The sequence below is a fragment of the Ambystoma mexicanum genome, chromosome 6q, assembly GCF_040938575.1.
Source record: "Ambystoma mexicanum isolate Mex_15411 chromosome 6q, UKY_AmexF1_1, whole genome shotgun sequence".
Taxonomy (NCBI): domain Eukaryota; kingdom Metazoa; phylum Chordata; class Amphibia; order Caudata; family Ambystomatidae; genus Ambystoma; species Ambystoma mexicanum.
The window spans coordinates 775,985,864-776,002,755 of NC_090937.1; the positions used below are offsets into that span (position 1 = coordinate 775,985,864).

At 44.3% G+C, this 16,892-nt stretch overlaps 1 protein-coding gene across 3 annotated transcripts in view; it reads right to left on the reverse strand.

The window, feature by feature from the left end:
- The window catches only part of PLRG1 (pleiotropic regulator 1), a 427,106-nt gene extending 422,800 nt beyond the window's left edge, over positions 1-4,306 (reverse strand). The window contains exon 1 of one of the 3 annotated variants that reach the window (XM_069631306.1): positions 3,977-4,306. In XM_069631306.1, the coding sequence (XP_069487407.1) occupies positions 3,977-4,015 (39 nt within the window). In that variant the 5' untranslated portion in view covers positions 4,016-4,306. The remainder of the gene's footprint in view (positions 1-3,976) is intronic. The other 2 variants (XM_069631305.1, XM_069631307.1) reach the window with 2 other exon arrangements.
- Positions 4,307-16,892: the final 12,586 nt, after the last annotated feature.

A 16,892-nucleotide genomic window follows, 5' to 3' on the forward strand; every position in this document is an offset into this window, starting at 1 on the left:
CCTATCTGCTAGCAAACCATCTGGTTCCGCCCTAGACCCCTATCCCGCCTCAGTCCACCAAGAAATATTCTGGTCCACCTGCGCAGGAGAACATGCAAGAACCATTCTAAATGACTCCCTCAGCTCTGGAATCTTTCCAGATGCCTTCAAAATTGCACATGTCGAGCCTCTTCTTAAAAAACCATCCCTTGACCTCAAAAACTACAGAGCCATCTCAAACACCAGATTCCTTATCGACCAAAACAGCATACTCCCAACTAAATGCCTTTGTCGAATCCAACAACCTCCTCGACCCTGCCCAATCTGGCTTCAGACCACGACATTGAAACGAGACCACTCTGTCCTCAATCTGTGACGATCTCAAGATCACTGCAGGATGCGCTGCAATAATTCTCCGACATGTCTGCAGCCTTCGACACGATTAACCACTCAATTCTCCTTGACAGTCTCCACTCCCTTGGAATCCGTGGAACCGCTCTTGAATGGATCAAATCCTTCCCCAACAGGAAACAAATAACCCTCCTCTCCCCTTTTGTCTCAGCTGCTCGCTCAGTTAATACTGGAGTACCGCAAGGCGCATGTCTATCTGCTCTCCTAATCAACCTCTGTAGGTCCACCCTTCCTGGAATCATCCGGCTGCATATCTTGTGCTACAACTACGCTGATGATCCCAAATCAAACTTAAAATCCACAACTCTGACCCCAACTCCCAGCCTGCCTCCTAGATATTGACAGTTGAGGACTATAAACCACCTCCTCCTAAACCCCACTAAAACTGAAATCATGGTGTGCGGCAACACTGAGCACCTACCTCTTCCACTTCCTTGGCCCATCTCCCCACCCCCACAGTAAAAAACCTTGGGAGCACTATGGACTCTAACCTAACCCTCCCCCGACAGGTCAACAACTTATCTAAATGTTGTCACTACCATCTCAATATTCTCAGGCGCATTTTTCCCTATCTCTCCTTCACAGACTTGCTGCTGTTATGTCTATTGTAATGTCGAGATTGGACTATGCCAACTCCTTATACCTAGGAATCCCCGCATACCACCTTAATAAACTCCAAAGAGCGCAAAACGCTGCTGCTAAACTGCTCCTCGCCCTGGGTCTAAGAGACCACACCTCTCAGAACCCTCTACTGGCTCTCAGTCGGACAAAGGTTCACTTTCAAGACCCTGTGCATCATCCATTGTGCAGTGCACAAGACTGGCCCACCTCCCACCTTGCCCTCCAAGATCAAGTTCTGCCCTCCTTTTAGTGATCCCAACCACTAACTGTCAGGATTGGAGGATCCTTTCTCAGCATTGGCCCCGACTCTGTGGAACTTGCTTACACCACACATCAGACACACCCAAGACTATAAGACATTCCGCAAATTACTAAAAACATGGCTCTTTCCATAACACCAACAACTTCTTAAAGAGGCATGTTAACCTGCATCTGAACCCCCATCATCCCAATGACAAAAAACACAATGGGACTCCCAACCCCGTCTTCAATGAATACGCCCACTGATTGGGCGATAGACAACGTATATGAACCCCGAACAATGATCCTTAGATCCATGGATGCAGTGGATTGATGGAAGGAACGTATGGCATAGATGCATGCGGAATTAATGGAAAGTATGTATATGGAATGGAACAAATGGACAGAGTGGATAAAATGGAAGGATGGACGCATGTGTAACAAATGGATGAAATAGATGGCATGGATGCATGTGGAATGGTTAGAATATATATATATATATATATATATATATATATATATATATATATATATATATATGCAATGGATGGATGAAATAGAATGAACAGATGGATGAAATGAATGCATGGAATGGATGCATGTGGAATAAATGGAACGTATGTATACGGATTTGATGGAATATATATATATATATATATATGAGAGAGAGAGAGAATAGGCATTGGATGGAAGGAATGAAGAAATGGATAGATGCACAGACAGAAAGGATGAACAGATGGAATGAATGAAGAAATGTAATAGAATTACCCTACCCTCTAGTAACCGTGTGTGCCCACAGTGCACGTGTCTCTAATACCCTCCTATCGCTGCAAATCCAGCCCGTCACTGTGTCCGTGCTTCGATGTGCTCCCTGCCGTCCTGTTCCCGTGATGTCGCTATGTATCCCAATGCATTACCCAACCCTCTCGTCATCATGTGTGCCCACCGTGCCCCTGTATGTACTCTGCTTTCTTATCCCCCATGCTGTTACTATATATCCGTGTCCCCCCCTCCGGTCAATGTAAGCCCAGCCCACGGTCACTGTGTGTCCTTGTGTTCCGTGCAACCCTATTCATGTGCCTGGTCTCAGGTGCTTTAAAGAACCACCATATTTCACATCACTACGCCTACTCTCTACTATACACCATCACACAACTAGAACACAGCTATACCCTGATAAACTCGGCCTAGCTGTTCACATACGAACACCACCCCATGAACACCTCACCAGCCTAATAAAACACAGCTTTCCCATGACATTCCAGCCTAGATGCTCACATAAGCGTCCTTCAGGCCTAACGCAGCCAAACCCAGTGTGGATGTTCACCCTCCTGACTGCACACATTCCAACTAATATCTTCAACACCACACCTATCGCTAGGATACAGCTACCATCCAGCTACTACATCAGCTGCACACAACTGGCGCACCAAATGACACCATCTCTGTCTACTGACCTGAACTGCGATTCCCGAGGGCGTTCAATCTACCAGCGCTTTGGGATCATACCAATGATATATAGAGCGCTATATAAAAATGCCAAGTAACATTAACACATGTTAATTGCCTTGAAAGAAGGTATGTATCTGCATGGCGAGGTCTTTCACAAGAAAAAAAAAAAAAAAAAAAAAAAAAAGCGCCCATCACAGTTATCATCAAAACTTATTTTTTGAGTCTTGTGATAAACAATGGTTATTCCAATTAACTACCACTAATAATAAGGATTTTTCGAAGACTGCCTAAAACAAAGCAGGGAAGGCATGCAGCCAACTACTTAAATCGCAGATTAAATGAGCCTATAGCCTAGTTTAACCACTAAATCAAATTCTATGATCCTGGCAAATCACTGAATCCCAGTGTGTGTCTTATCTCCACAAATTGGGAGTCCCTAGAAATGACTAAGTTTACAGCTTTTACTATTCAAAATCTCACTCTTGATTTACTAGATTAGACTACGGAGTTACTCCATCTCTATTCTATCAACAGTGGTTCATCTACTGGACATCATATTTTGATCTCGACTTAATCGAGGCAACTTCTTTTTAATCTCCCTACTCATGATGCACTGGAGTGCCAATAGCTGATGACATTTTGGAAATGTCCTTACTTTTGGGTGTGTCAATCAATATGCAAATTAGAGGGTCTTACGAGCCCTGTTGGGAAAAGGACATGATGCCCCAGTTCTTACGCATAACTATAGTTTTATGTTATGCATGTTTTTGTGATGTTCATGTTTTAAAATCGCACATGCCAATACGTTTACCAAAAAAGCGTATACGTGGCTAAAAGGAGGGACGCGACCGCGCGCACGATGACTGCTTCTGATGCCTCTGCATCAAAGGTGTCCTGCGAAATCATTGCAAGTCAACCACCCTCGTTAGGATGCAAGATTTCATTTGAAGATTGTAGTCAGCGGCTCGCTCGATACAAAGCCCAAATTGTAATTTAGATAGTAAAGCCTTTCCTTTATTGTTTTGCGAACCAAAAAGGTTAAAGCACCCCACACAGTGAACGCCGCAACATACTTTGTTTACATCCGTACTTAGAGCACGTGACATTGGATAGCCCAATCCAGTAGGCATAATTCGACCAAAGCTACGCGACAATTGGCTAGCGGAATGGGGGAAACGTGGATGGGCGTGGCTTGCGCTCAGCATGCGTGTTAGCTATATTCCGTCATGAACGCACGAACTTACCGCAAGCGCTGAGAAATCGTTCCACCTACCTCCGCATTGATCCATTCCCGTTGTGAACGTTGAGACATGCTGGGTCGGTAGTGGCGCGAAACATCAACGCATCCAGTAGAGTATGCACCCCGCTACTTTTCTGCAGCCTGTCAGCTTACCGGAAAAACACGACAACACAGCCTGGCCGGAAACGACTCAAGGATAGTTTATGAGCCCTAGAATTTCTTGCAGCGCCATCTTCTGTCCGGGAGTGAGAAGTGGAAGAGTGTTTACCAGCTACCATCCTCTGCCGGCGGCAGGTGGCATTGCAAACTTGGAGACTAGAGTGTGCGACCCGCTATGACGCCGTGTCCTTTTGTCAGCTGGCCTCAGATTGTTAGCACTGGTTCAGGATTCAAATTGTATCCGTGCCGCTAAAATGTGCATTTCACCTCACAAAACGCCCATGGCACTTGAAATCCTTCCTGCACGCCTTCGTGGTCTCCCCATTTACCGCTACAGAGGAGCATAACATTCACACGTGGTTTAATCATTTTGGAGAGTCTGATAACCTTTCTCTAAAACCCTTTTACTATTTTAATTGAGCATGGCAATGTTCCTGTACAAATAGTCTTCTAGTCCAATGGAAATCCAGCTTTTAAACGCAAAGCTAACAATGGCCTATCATTCAAATATGTTATGTGAAATTTGCAGAGTGCCAAATGCTATTTTAGGCCAAGACACAGACGCTTAATTTTTACAGTTAATTTCTTTTATGAACTGCTAGCATCAAAGATGTATTAAAGAGAAAACTTAAGGGGGAAAAAAGTGCACTCTCAAGTCTCAACCAGTGACGCTTAGCAATGTAATTTTGTATATTTAAATAGTACTGTTTAGTTTGAAGCACTTGCCTCTTTTGGTTAAAGTAACCTTTGTAAGTATTTGTAAGTATTTTTTTATATATATATATATATATATATATTTTTTTTTTTTTTACATATATTTTGTTTCCTTTTTTCCTTGCTATATGTCCCACTTTTTTACACCCTCATAAACTGGCTCACAACTTGTTCTCGTCATTGTGCTATTGTAAAGGCTCACTTCATGGGAATGCCTCCGCCATATGTAAATGTGTTATTGTAAGCGATTTTTATGTTCAAAATGGACATTCCTTTTTTTCAATAAATACAGCCCCAGGTGTTATATACATCATTAACATTATTCATTTTTGGTGCTTAACATAAACTCCCTCTTCTTTGCTGCTCAGAAATTAAGGGCCTCATTACGAGTATGGAGGCAGCCATGCCCTTAGTAAGGGCATGGCTGCCTCCATACTGGGTTCCAGTACAGGGTTCCTCCAATGAGGATTTACCGGGCTATTCCAACCATGGAGGACCCGGTAAATCCTCATTGGAAAAACCCATCCCCATTGAGCCCCCATAGGGTTCAATGGGAATGTGGAGGGAGATAATTACGGGCCCGTTAATAACGGGCCCGTTATTAGCTCCCTGGTCCCGTACCGGCACCCTTCATTACGGGAGCACCATGGCCGTAATGAGGCCCTAAGTGTCTGTATCTCATTTCTCTGTCGTTAAATCTTATGACTGTGTTTGTGACTAATGTTATACAATGAGCCGGCTTGAATGTCGTGCCACTGCCAGCCTGGGTTTCATTGCGTTTGCTGATTTGCCCCCGGGCTGATGTGCGCTCTACAAATCTGAATAAATAAATATTTTAATGTAGCAGGACTGTTCAACCTGCATTGTTCGCGCTGCAAAGTGTGATGCTGTAGCACTGACGCAGTGCCCCGCTTGTGCTCTGTTTAGCTCTGTTGCCGACTTTGGAGAGAGGGAGGTAATGGTGCAGTACACGACCTCCAGGTCTTGGGTCTTGCCCATGGTACGAGAGAGGTTGCTGTATAGTGCGCCACCACAAAGTCACTTTGAGAATCGCCAGGGCCCACGCTTTAATTACGGGCTGGGCTAGTGCTAATTTTTTTAGACAAAAAGTCTCATTTCTATGAACACAATTGCATTTCTATTCACACGATCAGCAACAGATATTATGTTTTCAGCAGGGTGCAAAATTTGCCCTTACGACTAGCCATTGGCTAGTGATATTTGACACTTGGTGAGTAGGAACTGGTGTGCTGTGTGAAGAAACGTGGGTATTAGTCCCTTCTTGCCAAAGAGGAGCACCCCCTGTGAGGCTAGGGAGGTGAACCCCTTCTGCAATACCCACCATAGGGGTTTAGGCAATGGGACCACATCCAGGAAATACTCCCCCTTTGGGGACAAGGACTCCCATTCTCAGTAGGAACGCCTTAAAGGACCTTTCATGATAACACCAGTATTTCTTCCTGATAACAAAACCTCTGAAGAACAAGTTTAAATAATGCATTACTGCCAACCTGACATACAAAATAGCAATTTAAAATCCCATTTTACTTGGACGAAGAAGAGGCCCCATGGAGGTAAAGAGAACCAAATAGAGAAAGAGAAGAAGGAATGGCTTCTTACACAGGGAAGTCCTCCAGCAATGTCACCCCAGAAAGGGGAGGAGTCTGGGGAACTGAAAAGACAGCAGACGAGATTTCGAAAGGAGACAGACTGGCTACGAGGAGCTGAGGTGAGATGTGCATTATTATGCAGTCATGCAGAGCGCTGAGCTGTCAGACATGCTACGGTCGGTAGCAAGAAACTCAGCAAGGAAGAAAGCGGATGTGTGGTGTGCCGAGGAGAAGAGAAAGAGAGAGGCACAGAGTGGTGGCGTGACCACAGGAGGTTTGTGGTGGACCAGAGGTCCAATTAACTACGCAGGGACCATTTGCATATGGAGAACTCGGGACGAGTGGAAACCAAGATAATAGACTGCCAACCTGAAAGAAAAGAGGAAAGAGAATCTGGCAGAGACACGCAAGATGCCAGGAAAGGATCAAAGGAAACCCGTCCTGATGCCGTGAAGAACCCAGTGATGCTAACCCTCAACACAGAAAGAAAAGGGGATAACGGGAGACCCGGAAAAGGGAGTGTGGAACGGATTGCTCATATTTGTTACAGCCTAGAAAGACATGGAAAACCAAAAGGAATCTCAAGAGAGTAATACATGAAATCACAAAACTCCTCTTCGAGGATGACTCGATTGACGAAATGAAAATGAGAGGGTCCATAGGGTCGGTGGTACGTCTGGAGGCCAGAGATCGGTACTGGCGGGCTTCCACATCTACCCGGACAGCCTCAAGATCTTGGACAAGGTGAAGTAAAGGGGGCTGGTGTTGTTGGCAACATCGAGGGTTACTATCTTCCAAGACCCGTTCTCCCTCACTCTCACAAAGAGGCGACTGTGCCTACCCTTGACAAAGTGGTTGAATGAGAAAGGTGTGCGTAGATCGGGACTCCCGTTCTCGATCTCCTTCGAGCTGGATGAGCAGAAGCACAGGCTCATGACAGAGGAGGAAATAAAAAGAGTTACTCGGGAGCTACTCAGCGACAAAGAACTTGCCCCAGGACCGTAGAGGGAGAACGAAGGAGAAAGAAGATGGTGCATTAAGGGCCCGAAAAGGAGGAGAATCCCGGGCTCCAGGAAATTTATGAAGCTCAACACGCCCCCTCCCAACGCATCCTGAACACATTTCCGGAGGTGGCACTGAGATTGTCCAAGGGAACTTTATTTACAGTGTTAACTCCTGGGGGTATGTTGGAGGAAAGGGGCGAAGGGCAGTCAATACCTTACAGAGTGCAAACTTCCTATGGTTGGTCTGTGGTTTAAGAAGTGTTTTAAGAAGTGTTTAAAGATGTTTGATTGGTATTGGACATAAGGCCCTTTGGGTAGAGTGTCATGCACAGGATGGGAAGCAGAGTAACTCTTACACCAAATAACAGAACCAACTCAGGAAGTTGGCAAATGTTTTTCTGTTTTAATATCAATTGTCTAAAACAACGGACGTCGCACAAGCTCTCTCAATACATTTCTTAAAAAATTACATTTATATAGCAAAAAGGTGTCATACGTGACGTCATACTACATGGCAAATAAGAGAAACCTACGGGGGGTGTGATACGCTCAAAGGGAACATCTAAGTATACTTTCTATAAGGGGTTGGGTTGTGATTGGACATCTACTGTCAGGTGTACAACTTATGCCCACCAAGAGTGCAAGTCATTGTCGTCATTATTAAGTACATGGTACATCATTGGCTCTCAAACTTTAAGGCCCTTCATTATACAGCCATCTACAATTGCTGTCACGCTTGTGCCAGTCTGGAACCTTCGGCTCATTAGCAGCACGTAAGCTCATACCCCAGGTGCCAGGAGGTGCACTTGACTGCACTTCCCCACCCAATTAGCCCAACGTCTCTCATCACCCATGCCTTCTGCCATGAAGATTGTCTTTGAACTTTGCCTTGCAATGTATTGTCATCTCTGGGAATATAAGGGAGTGTGAGCATGCGCTATCATAGTTCTGGAAATGTCTGCCCAACACTATTTTCATCCTTGGCTCATGTGACAGCAGACCACTATTCAGACCATTTTGTAGTAATTAAATGTTTTAACTGAATAAAACTTGACACGCATGGTGTTCTTTCTTTGCACCCTAACAAGGAATGATTCAGCTTCTCACGTTTGCCTTGAGAATAGATAACCGGCCCTGGCTTGCTTCAACTTTGATACCAGGCCACACAGCTTCACCATTCAAATCCGTGATCTCAGCTAATTCTTTGCTGCATAACAGCTCTTGATCCTTCTTTCTCTGTGAGTCTGAGCTTACTAATTTATGACACTGATGTCCAGCTTCTATACAATGGCAGCTCTGCCTGCAGTCTATTTACTACTCATAGCCAGCGTCTAAGATTACTTGATCTACTTGCATTGATATGATATGATATTTTATTTATAATGCGCCGCATCTGTACATTATTGAACGACTTGCACTTTCTGCAGTGTTCTTCATACGTGCAATCTTATTTTCGCATATGAATGTTTTACTCAATTCTTTATCACATCATCAGTTTCTATAAGGGTCCTACATCTTCTTCGGCCAGTCTTCTCTGTGCTTCACGGTCACTTTTTGTGACATTACCAGCTCCTTTTCTTGCTCCTTTTCATATTGTTTCGGGGATATCCTCCATGAGATTGTCATCTCTTTGGGAGTACATCTGATAGGGTTTTCTTAGTGGATACCTTTTCTTGAAGATTTGCAGCAGAATGGTCAGAACTGCTGGTATCAAGCATGACACAATCTCAGGCCTCCAACATACAGGTGGAAGGGGGCGGGACTTCCTGCAGGGGCATTCGGCTGCTCCTCTACACTCCCCCTCTGGTCAAGCCCTCGACTATACCTTCACCGTTCTCCACATCTTGATACCTTCTCTTGAAGAAGTGCTTCTTCGGAATCCAGATCTTCATCACTCCCTTCAGAGACCCGGCTGATTTGACCTGTTCATCCACACTCCAGGTCATGTAACTACACTGTCTACGTACTTCTTGTGTTTCTTCAGATGCAGGAACTTCATTCCCTCAGATGCTACAATGCTGGTCTCTATATATTTTCTGATATCTTCATCTGTTAATTCTTTGGGTCCAAACCCTGATTCAATATCGATCATAAACTTCATCCCTATGCTTTCTTTGCTGTCTTCTTGCACTGTGTAATTATTATTAACCTAATCACACAGAATTCAAACATCACCTTCACTAATGCTGCTCCAAGAAATTTGAAGATATTCACCATTCACTGTGGAATCCATGAAAATATGGACGCAAACCAACTGTCATCTGCAATGTCCTCTGTCCCGTCTTCCATCTTGTTATGTAGATTCGTCAGCAACGTTATGGCCTCTGTCAAGGTTCCATTCTCGTCATTGTGAGACGGAATGAACGTGCAACATGATGGCCCGATTTTGGGGCAAACTCCTCCTTCCATCGCAGTGATCATGTCAAGGACATATCTATTCTGTAGGATCATCAGCCGTATGGCCCTCAATTCTTTAATGCCCTTAAATCCCTTTGATGTGTTGGTTGTTTGCAAAAGCTCCAATATGGTAATCTGCAACCATTTTGCATTTGCCATCGTCTGGATCCCAGACATGAAAATAGTTTTGAGTATTGAAGCAGTCTTGCTGAACAGCCTGTGCTCATACGGAATGGCTTCATATGCGTCTATTGATTTGGCGGAGAAGTCGTTCTCTCGTGTGGTTCCATTGAGAAATTCAAGCGATCTTCTCCTTCTCAAATATGCATCTACCTTCCGAAATTCTCCAATCTTCAGGCCACTTTGAGGAATTATTGACGCTGGAACATGGACAAGCACCAAGGACCACGTTCCTCCCCAATTCTTTGTCAACTTCATGTAGGATCTAGGCCCACAAGCCCAATATCGATCCATCAGAACAGCTGTCCCTGCTCCGATTATGGAAATGTCAAATGTAGTTTTGCAGCCTTTATTATCTCCCACATGATTCTTTCCCTGTCTCCGGAGAATAATGTCGCATTTGCCAATGGGATCACAATCTTAGGAGCTGATTCATCTTCTACCCATGTTAGAAGCTTGCCATGCTTAGCCCATGACTTTAAACATCTATCGTTCACTCTTTGCACCTCGCACATAGTCTGCCTTTAGTAAGTGAGCTGTGCAGGACATCAGTCCCTCTTCCCATCCCTTCTGGGATTTCACTCGCCCATAAACTAAGACTTGAGTTTGTTCCTAAAATCCAGGCCATCCAGCTACTTCCGTTTTTATCAGGGCAGTTCAATCGCTTCATCTATGCAACGACTACCTCTTCTTGTCCTGTCGCAGTATACGTAAGCATTTTTTGTTCTTCCATGCAGGTTCTTTTTCCATCTGTGTAGTCTTGATATATTCATCCTGGAATGGAAACAACCATTTCAATCTTCACAGATGAGTGGCCCAACTTCCCTGGAATTGTCCTCGGGTCATGCATGCTGCAAGATGAACAAGGCATCTGGCATTGTGTTCTGGGACTTCTCTTGAAAAAAACGTTTGCACTGTATCCATGGCATAGGGTATGAGAGCGCAGACATAACAACTCTTCTTAGACGTTCTCTCTCCTACACTGTTCATGTGCTGATTCCACATGTTATGACCCAGGTGTGCTGCATTGTCCAAATAGGTATTTATCCCTTCATTAATTTCCTATGCATTTCTATTATGTCTCACCACAAATTCACAGCTCGCATAGTAATCAAGAAGCAAGTCAGAAAGAGTTATCATCTTGGGGAGAACCATAGGAGCCTCTACCTCAGTGGAACTAAGCAAATCAATAGCAGTTCCTGTAGTAGGGGGAACCATAGTGGCCTCTACCTGATCAAGAGCACTTGTATAATAGAGACTGTAAACAAAGAGGGATAGAAATACAAATAATGTAATTGTGCAGGCATATATCATGTACCAAAATACTGACATCCACCTTTTGTGACATCCTGGTACTTGTGGTTCTTTCTCCAGAATCGTGCCAGCTTCCAAATGTCTCATTTCTAATACAATCTACCGATTTACTTTACACCTGCAGTGGCAGTATCTGCTCAATGACTGCAATTAGCAACCTTCTAATCACAGGGCCATGTTTAGGATCCTGTAAAAATGTTCAAATATCAATGTCTCTTCTGACAAGAGCAGCATAAGCTTGAAGCATAAATACAAAAACAGCAAGCACAAGCCTATGCACATCACTATCAGTCAAAACCATGGAGTTGACCACTTAGAACAGGTAAGCACCAAGGAATGAATCTGGATACTGAGCTCATTTCCAATTTCTGATCAAGAAATGATGTTTAGGCATGACTTTGATACGTCAATGTAATTCTAAAGTTAAATTTTCAAGATTCCTAAGACTCTCAGCAAGGGTTTGCACTCCTACCATAACATCTATAAGGAGTGTCCGTATGAGTCATAGTCCAAATGCAAAATCTGCACCAGCAGATGGTCACCTTATCGTCCTTTTTCTTTGTCATTGAACGAGTGTGCACACGCTCAAATTCTTCTTCTGTCTTGCTTCTGGATCGGCAACGGTGGGAGGGAAGGTCTTGCCTTTATATTTTTCCACATCACTTAAGTGAAGCCAAGCTCGCCTGCCTTGGACTTTCACTGCTGAGGGGGTTAGATTTTCAACGCAAAAGGGGCCATGGAAACGTGGCTCGTGCCACTTTCTGGTAAAGTTCTTTACAAGCACGAGATCGCCAACAAACAACTTGGTTACTGATAAAGGTTCAGATAATGGTTGCTGAATTGTCTTCACCTGTGTTCTGAGATCAACCCCTCTGACCCTTGATTCGATCTGAAATGAGAGAGATACTGGAGGTCATACATGTCAAATAGTCATTTCATTCATCACCTAACATTTTAGCTATGCTCTGGACATCACTTCTACTCCTAGACGGAGATGTAAGAGGCGTTCTCATTTGTCACCCTGTCACTAGTTCTGTGAGGTGATGGTCTGAACCAGGCTGATTCCGAAGAACATATAAAGCTAAGGGTAGGCAATATAGCCTTCCCTACTTCAGGGTCAATTTGATCTTGGCAGTCCTTTCTTTAAGGAGGCCATTGAGCTCCCACATATCCCGTTTGCTTGCGTGTGATAAGCAGAAGAAACTTGTGTTTTATATTCAACAGGAGCCCTATCGGGTCAAATACCTCATTCACAAAATGCGTCCCATTGTCGGATGTCAGCACTTCACACACACACCAATCTCGGGAAGACTTTGCATACTAAAAACCTTGCTGCACAAGCGGCATCAGGGTGTGTACATGAACCTGCCTCGATCCACCTAGAGAAGGGACACATCACCACTATCAGATACCTATATGCATTACACACCTGCAGCATATCAACAAAATCAATATGCAAATGCTGAAATTTACCATTTGGTTGAGGTATTACCCCTCTTATCATTCTCAGTTTATGTCAGCAGTAAACCTTTGACACACGATGCAATTCACTATTAAGAATGCAACATGTTCTAACAGATTCGGAATGAACCAGTCTTTCCGCAATAGTTTCAGGAAGTCTCTCCCTTGTTACATGCACGGGATAATGCTGCTGTTCAAGTGCTACCTTTAATAATTCTACTGGCATCACCAGCTTTGCAGTGCTATCCTGCTGCCATAATGCTTCTGTGGGAGATAAAGAACACCCTCTTCATTTCCATAATTCCTGCTCTTCCAGTGGAGCACTTCCTTGAATCTCCATTAATTGGGTCATCAGCAACTTATTAAACCCTTCTTGCATTACCATGGTCGTGACTACTTTCTCTTACATACTTGGAGTATCAGAACCTGAAATATCTGGAGAATATGCAACCCTTTTTGCTTCTATATCTGCTGCTTTGTTTCCGCAAGAAATAAAATCTGTTCGCCTAGTGTGAGCTGCGTATTTAATGACCGCTGTGGCCTCTGGGAGTTATAGTGCCTTAAGAAGCCTGTCCAATAAGGATGCGTGCTGCACTGGAGTGCCAACCGCTCAGAGGTAGCCCCTCCTTTTCCAACGTGCTAGCCCTGCATGAACGGTTGACGTCACATAGGCGGAGTCACTGTACACCGTCACTTCCTGCCCTTCATGTTTCTCGAGCGCAACAATAAGCGCTACCAATTCTGTCGCTTGCACTGAAAAGTGCAACGGTAGCCTGGCACTTGCTACAACTTCAAATTCCCCATTCAATCTATGCCTCACTACAGTTGCGCCAGAATGCCTTTCCCCACTAGTTTGATCGATTTTCGAAGAACCATCAATGATGAGAATTTCCCCTCCTGGCAAAGCACTTTCTTTCGCACAGACTATATCATCATATAATTCGACATAAATAGCACAGCCATGAAACTGTTTGCCTTCTGCTATTGGCTCAGCTATAAACGTGGCAGGATTCATTATTTAACATCCAACCATTTTGATTGCTGGGTTCGAAATTATTACTTCATAGGCAGAAGCTCTCTGGGATGTCAATGTACCTTTGGGGTTCTCTAAAATGGCAAACAGAGCATGCTCCACAAAAAGGGTCATAGAGCAGCCCATTACAATACTTGTAGACTTCTCAATTTGGAATGAGGCAACTGCCAATGACTGTTCGCAAAGGAACGTGTCCTTTCATAACTGGGTCCAGGATCCCACTATAATACGCTAGAGCTTGTACCCCAATGTAGTCCTTTGTGTAAGTACCGCTGTCATGACTGTCCCATTTGTGTGCGAAGATAAATAAAACTCCTCATCATAATTGGGAATTCCTAAAACAGGGGCTGTACAAACTGCTTTTTTTAACTCCTCAAACCCTTCCACCATTGCTTCAGTCCATTTTATTTTTACTTTATTCACTTGTGCTTTCTTTAAAGCTTGCCAAAGAGGTCTCGTGTATGAACTGTGATCAAACACCCAGGCTCGAACATAGTTGAATAGCCCCAAAAACTGCTGCATTTGTCTCACTGTATCTGGCATTGTGGTTTTCATAATCGCCTCTGCTCTTTCAGGTGTCACCTTCTTTCTTTCATGTGAAATCAAATGGCCTATGTATAACACCTCTTATCGACAGTACTGTAACGTTTCTTTGTCTACCTTGTATCCTTTGTTTGCCAAGTCAGAGTTCACAAATCCATCTTAACAGACGGCTGGCCCCATGGACTTCTTGGCTCTGTGGTCCCTTGGTCAACACAGAAAGGGCAAAACTTTCTCTCTCATGAAAAGCAGCATCTCTCTCATGTTAGCTGGTTCGCATTTTTTAAATGTCCCGGCCCCTATTATGCGCTTGCAACAACTAGAACTCATCTTGTGCTTCTCACCGTTGCTCATCCTGATTACTCCATTCAGCTTTCTCGTTGCAGTACTTTGACATGCATGAAAATGGTAGTCAGTTCTTGGTAACTTATGTATAGAACACAGGAAGGTATTCTTAGTAGCTTCCATAGGTGGTTGAAGGGAGCCATGACAATATGTCATTAAGGCATAGGGACTAGAAATGGCATCCCTAAAAGGAAACGGGGGATACCATGTCTCTGTTGATGTCAACTGCTCCACGAGGGGCGCCTCCACATGTGATCCTCACTCACATGGCTGGCCCCAGGTTCAGCATCAGGGAACGGTTGCTGTCGCCTGCCCACATGAGGAGAGACTTCCTGCAGGGAAGGAGTGAGGACATCACATGTTGTGTCTACACTATGACCTGTGTAATTCTGTAACGGTATGAGTCATGGTCGGTGGTACGTCTGGAGGCCAGAGATCGGTACTGTCGGGCTTCCACATCTACCCGGACAAGCTCAAGATCTTGGACAAGGTGAAGTAAAGGGGGCTGGTGTTGTTGGCAACATCGAGGATTACTATCTTCCAAGACCCGTTCTCCCTCACTCTCACAAAGAGGCGACTGTGCCTACCCTTGACAAAGTGGTTGAATGAGAAAGGTGTGCATAGATCGGGACTCCCGTTCTCGATCTCCTTCGAGCTGGATGAGCAGAAGCACAGGCTCATGACAGAGGAGGAAATAAAAAGAGTTACTCGGGAGCTACTCAGCGACAAAGAACTTGCCCCAGGACCGTAGAGGGAGAACGAAGGAGACAGAAGATGGTGCATTAAGGGCCCGAAAAGGAGGAGAATCCCGGGCTCCAGGAAATTTATGAAGCTCAACACGCCCCCTCCCAACGCATCCTGAAAACATTTCCGGAGGTGGCACTGAGATTGTCCAAGGGAACTTTATTTACAGTGTGAACTCCTGGGGGTATGTTGGAGGAAAGGGGCGAAGGGCAGTCAATACCTTACAGAGTGCAAACTTCCTATGGTTGGTCTGTGGTTTAAGAAGTGTTTTAAGAAGTGTTTAAAGATGTTTGATTGGTATTGGACATAAGGCCCTTTGGGTAGAGTGTCATGCACAGGATGGGAAGCAGAGTAACTCTTACACCAAATAACAGAACCAACTCAGGAAGTTGGCAAATGTTTTCTGTTTTAATATCAATTGTCTAAAACAACGGACGTCGCACAAGCTCTCTCAATACATTTCTTAAAAAATTACATTTATATAGCAAAAAGGTGTCATACGTGACGTCATACTACATGGCAAATAAGAGAAACCTACGGGGGGTGTGATACGCTCAAAGGGAACATCTAAGTATACTTTCTATAAGGGGTTGGGTTGTGATTGGACATCTACTGTCAGGTGTACAACTTATGCCCACCAAGAGTGCAAGTCATTGTCGTCATTATTAAGTACATGGTACATCATTGGCTCTCAAACTATAAGGCCCTTCATTATACAGCCATCTACAATTGCTGTCACGCTTGTGCCAGTCTGGAACCTTCGGCTCATTAGCAGCACGTAAGCTCAAACCCCAGGTGCCAGGAGGTGCACTTGACTGCACTTCCCCACCCAATTAGCCCAACGTCTCTCATCACCCATGCCTTCTGCCATGAAGATTGTCTTTGAACTTTGCCTTGCAATGTATTGTCATCTCTGGGAATATAAGGGAGTGTGAGCATGCGCTATCATAGTTCTGGAAATGTCTGCCCAACACTATTTTCATCCTTGGCTCATGTGACAGCAGACCACTATTCAGACCATTTTGTAGTAATTAAATGTTTTAACTGAATAAAACTTGACACGCATGGTGTTCTTTCTTTGCACCCTAACAAGGAATGATTCAGCTTCTCACGTTTGCCTTGAGAATAGATAACCGGCCCTGGCTTGCTTCAACTTTGATACCAGGCCACACAGCTTCACCATTCAAATCCGTGATCTCAGCTAATTCTTTGCTGCATAACAGCTCTTGATCCTTCTTTCTCTGTGAGTCTGAGCTTACTAATTTATGACACTGATGTCCAGCTTCTATACAATGGCAGCTCTGCCTGCAGTCTATTTACTACTCATAGCCAGCGTCTAAGATTACTTGATCTACTTGCATTGATATGATATGATATTTTATTTATAATGCGCCGCATCTGTACATTATTGAACGACTTGCACTTTCTGCAGTGTTCTTCATACGTGC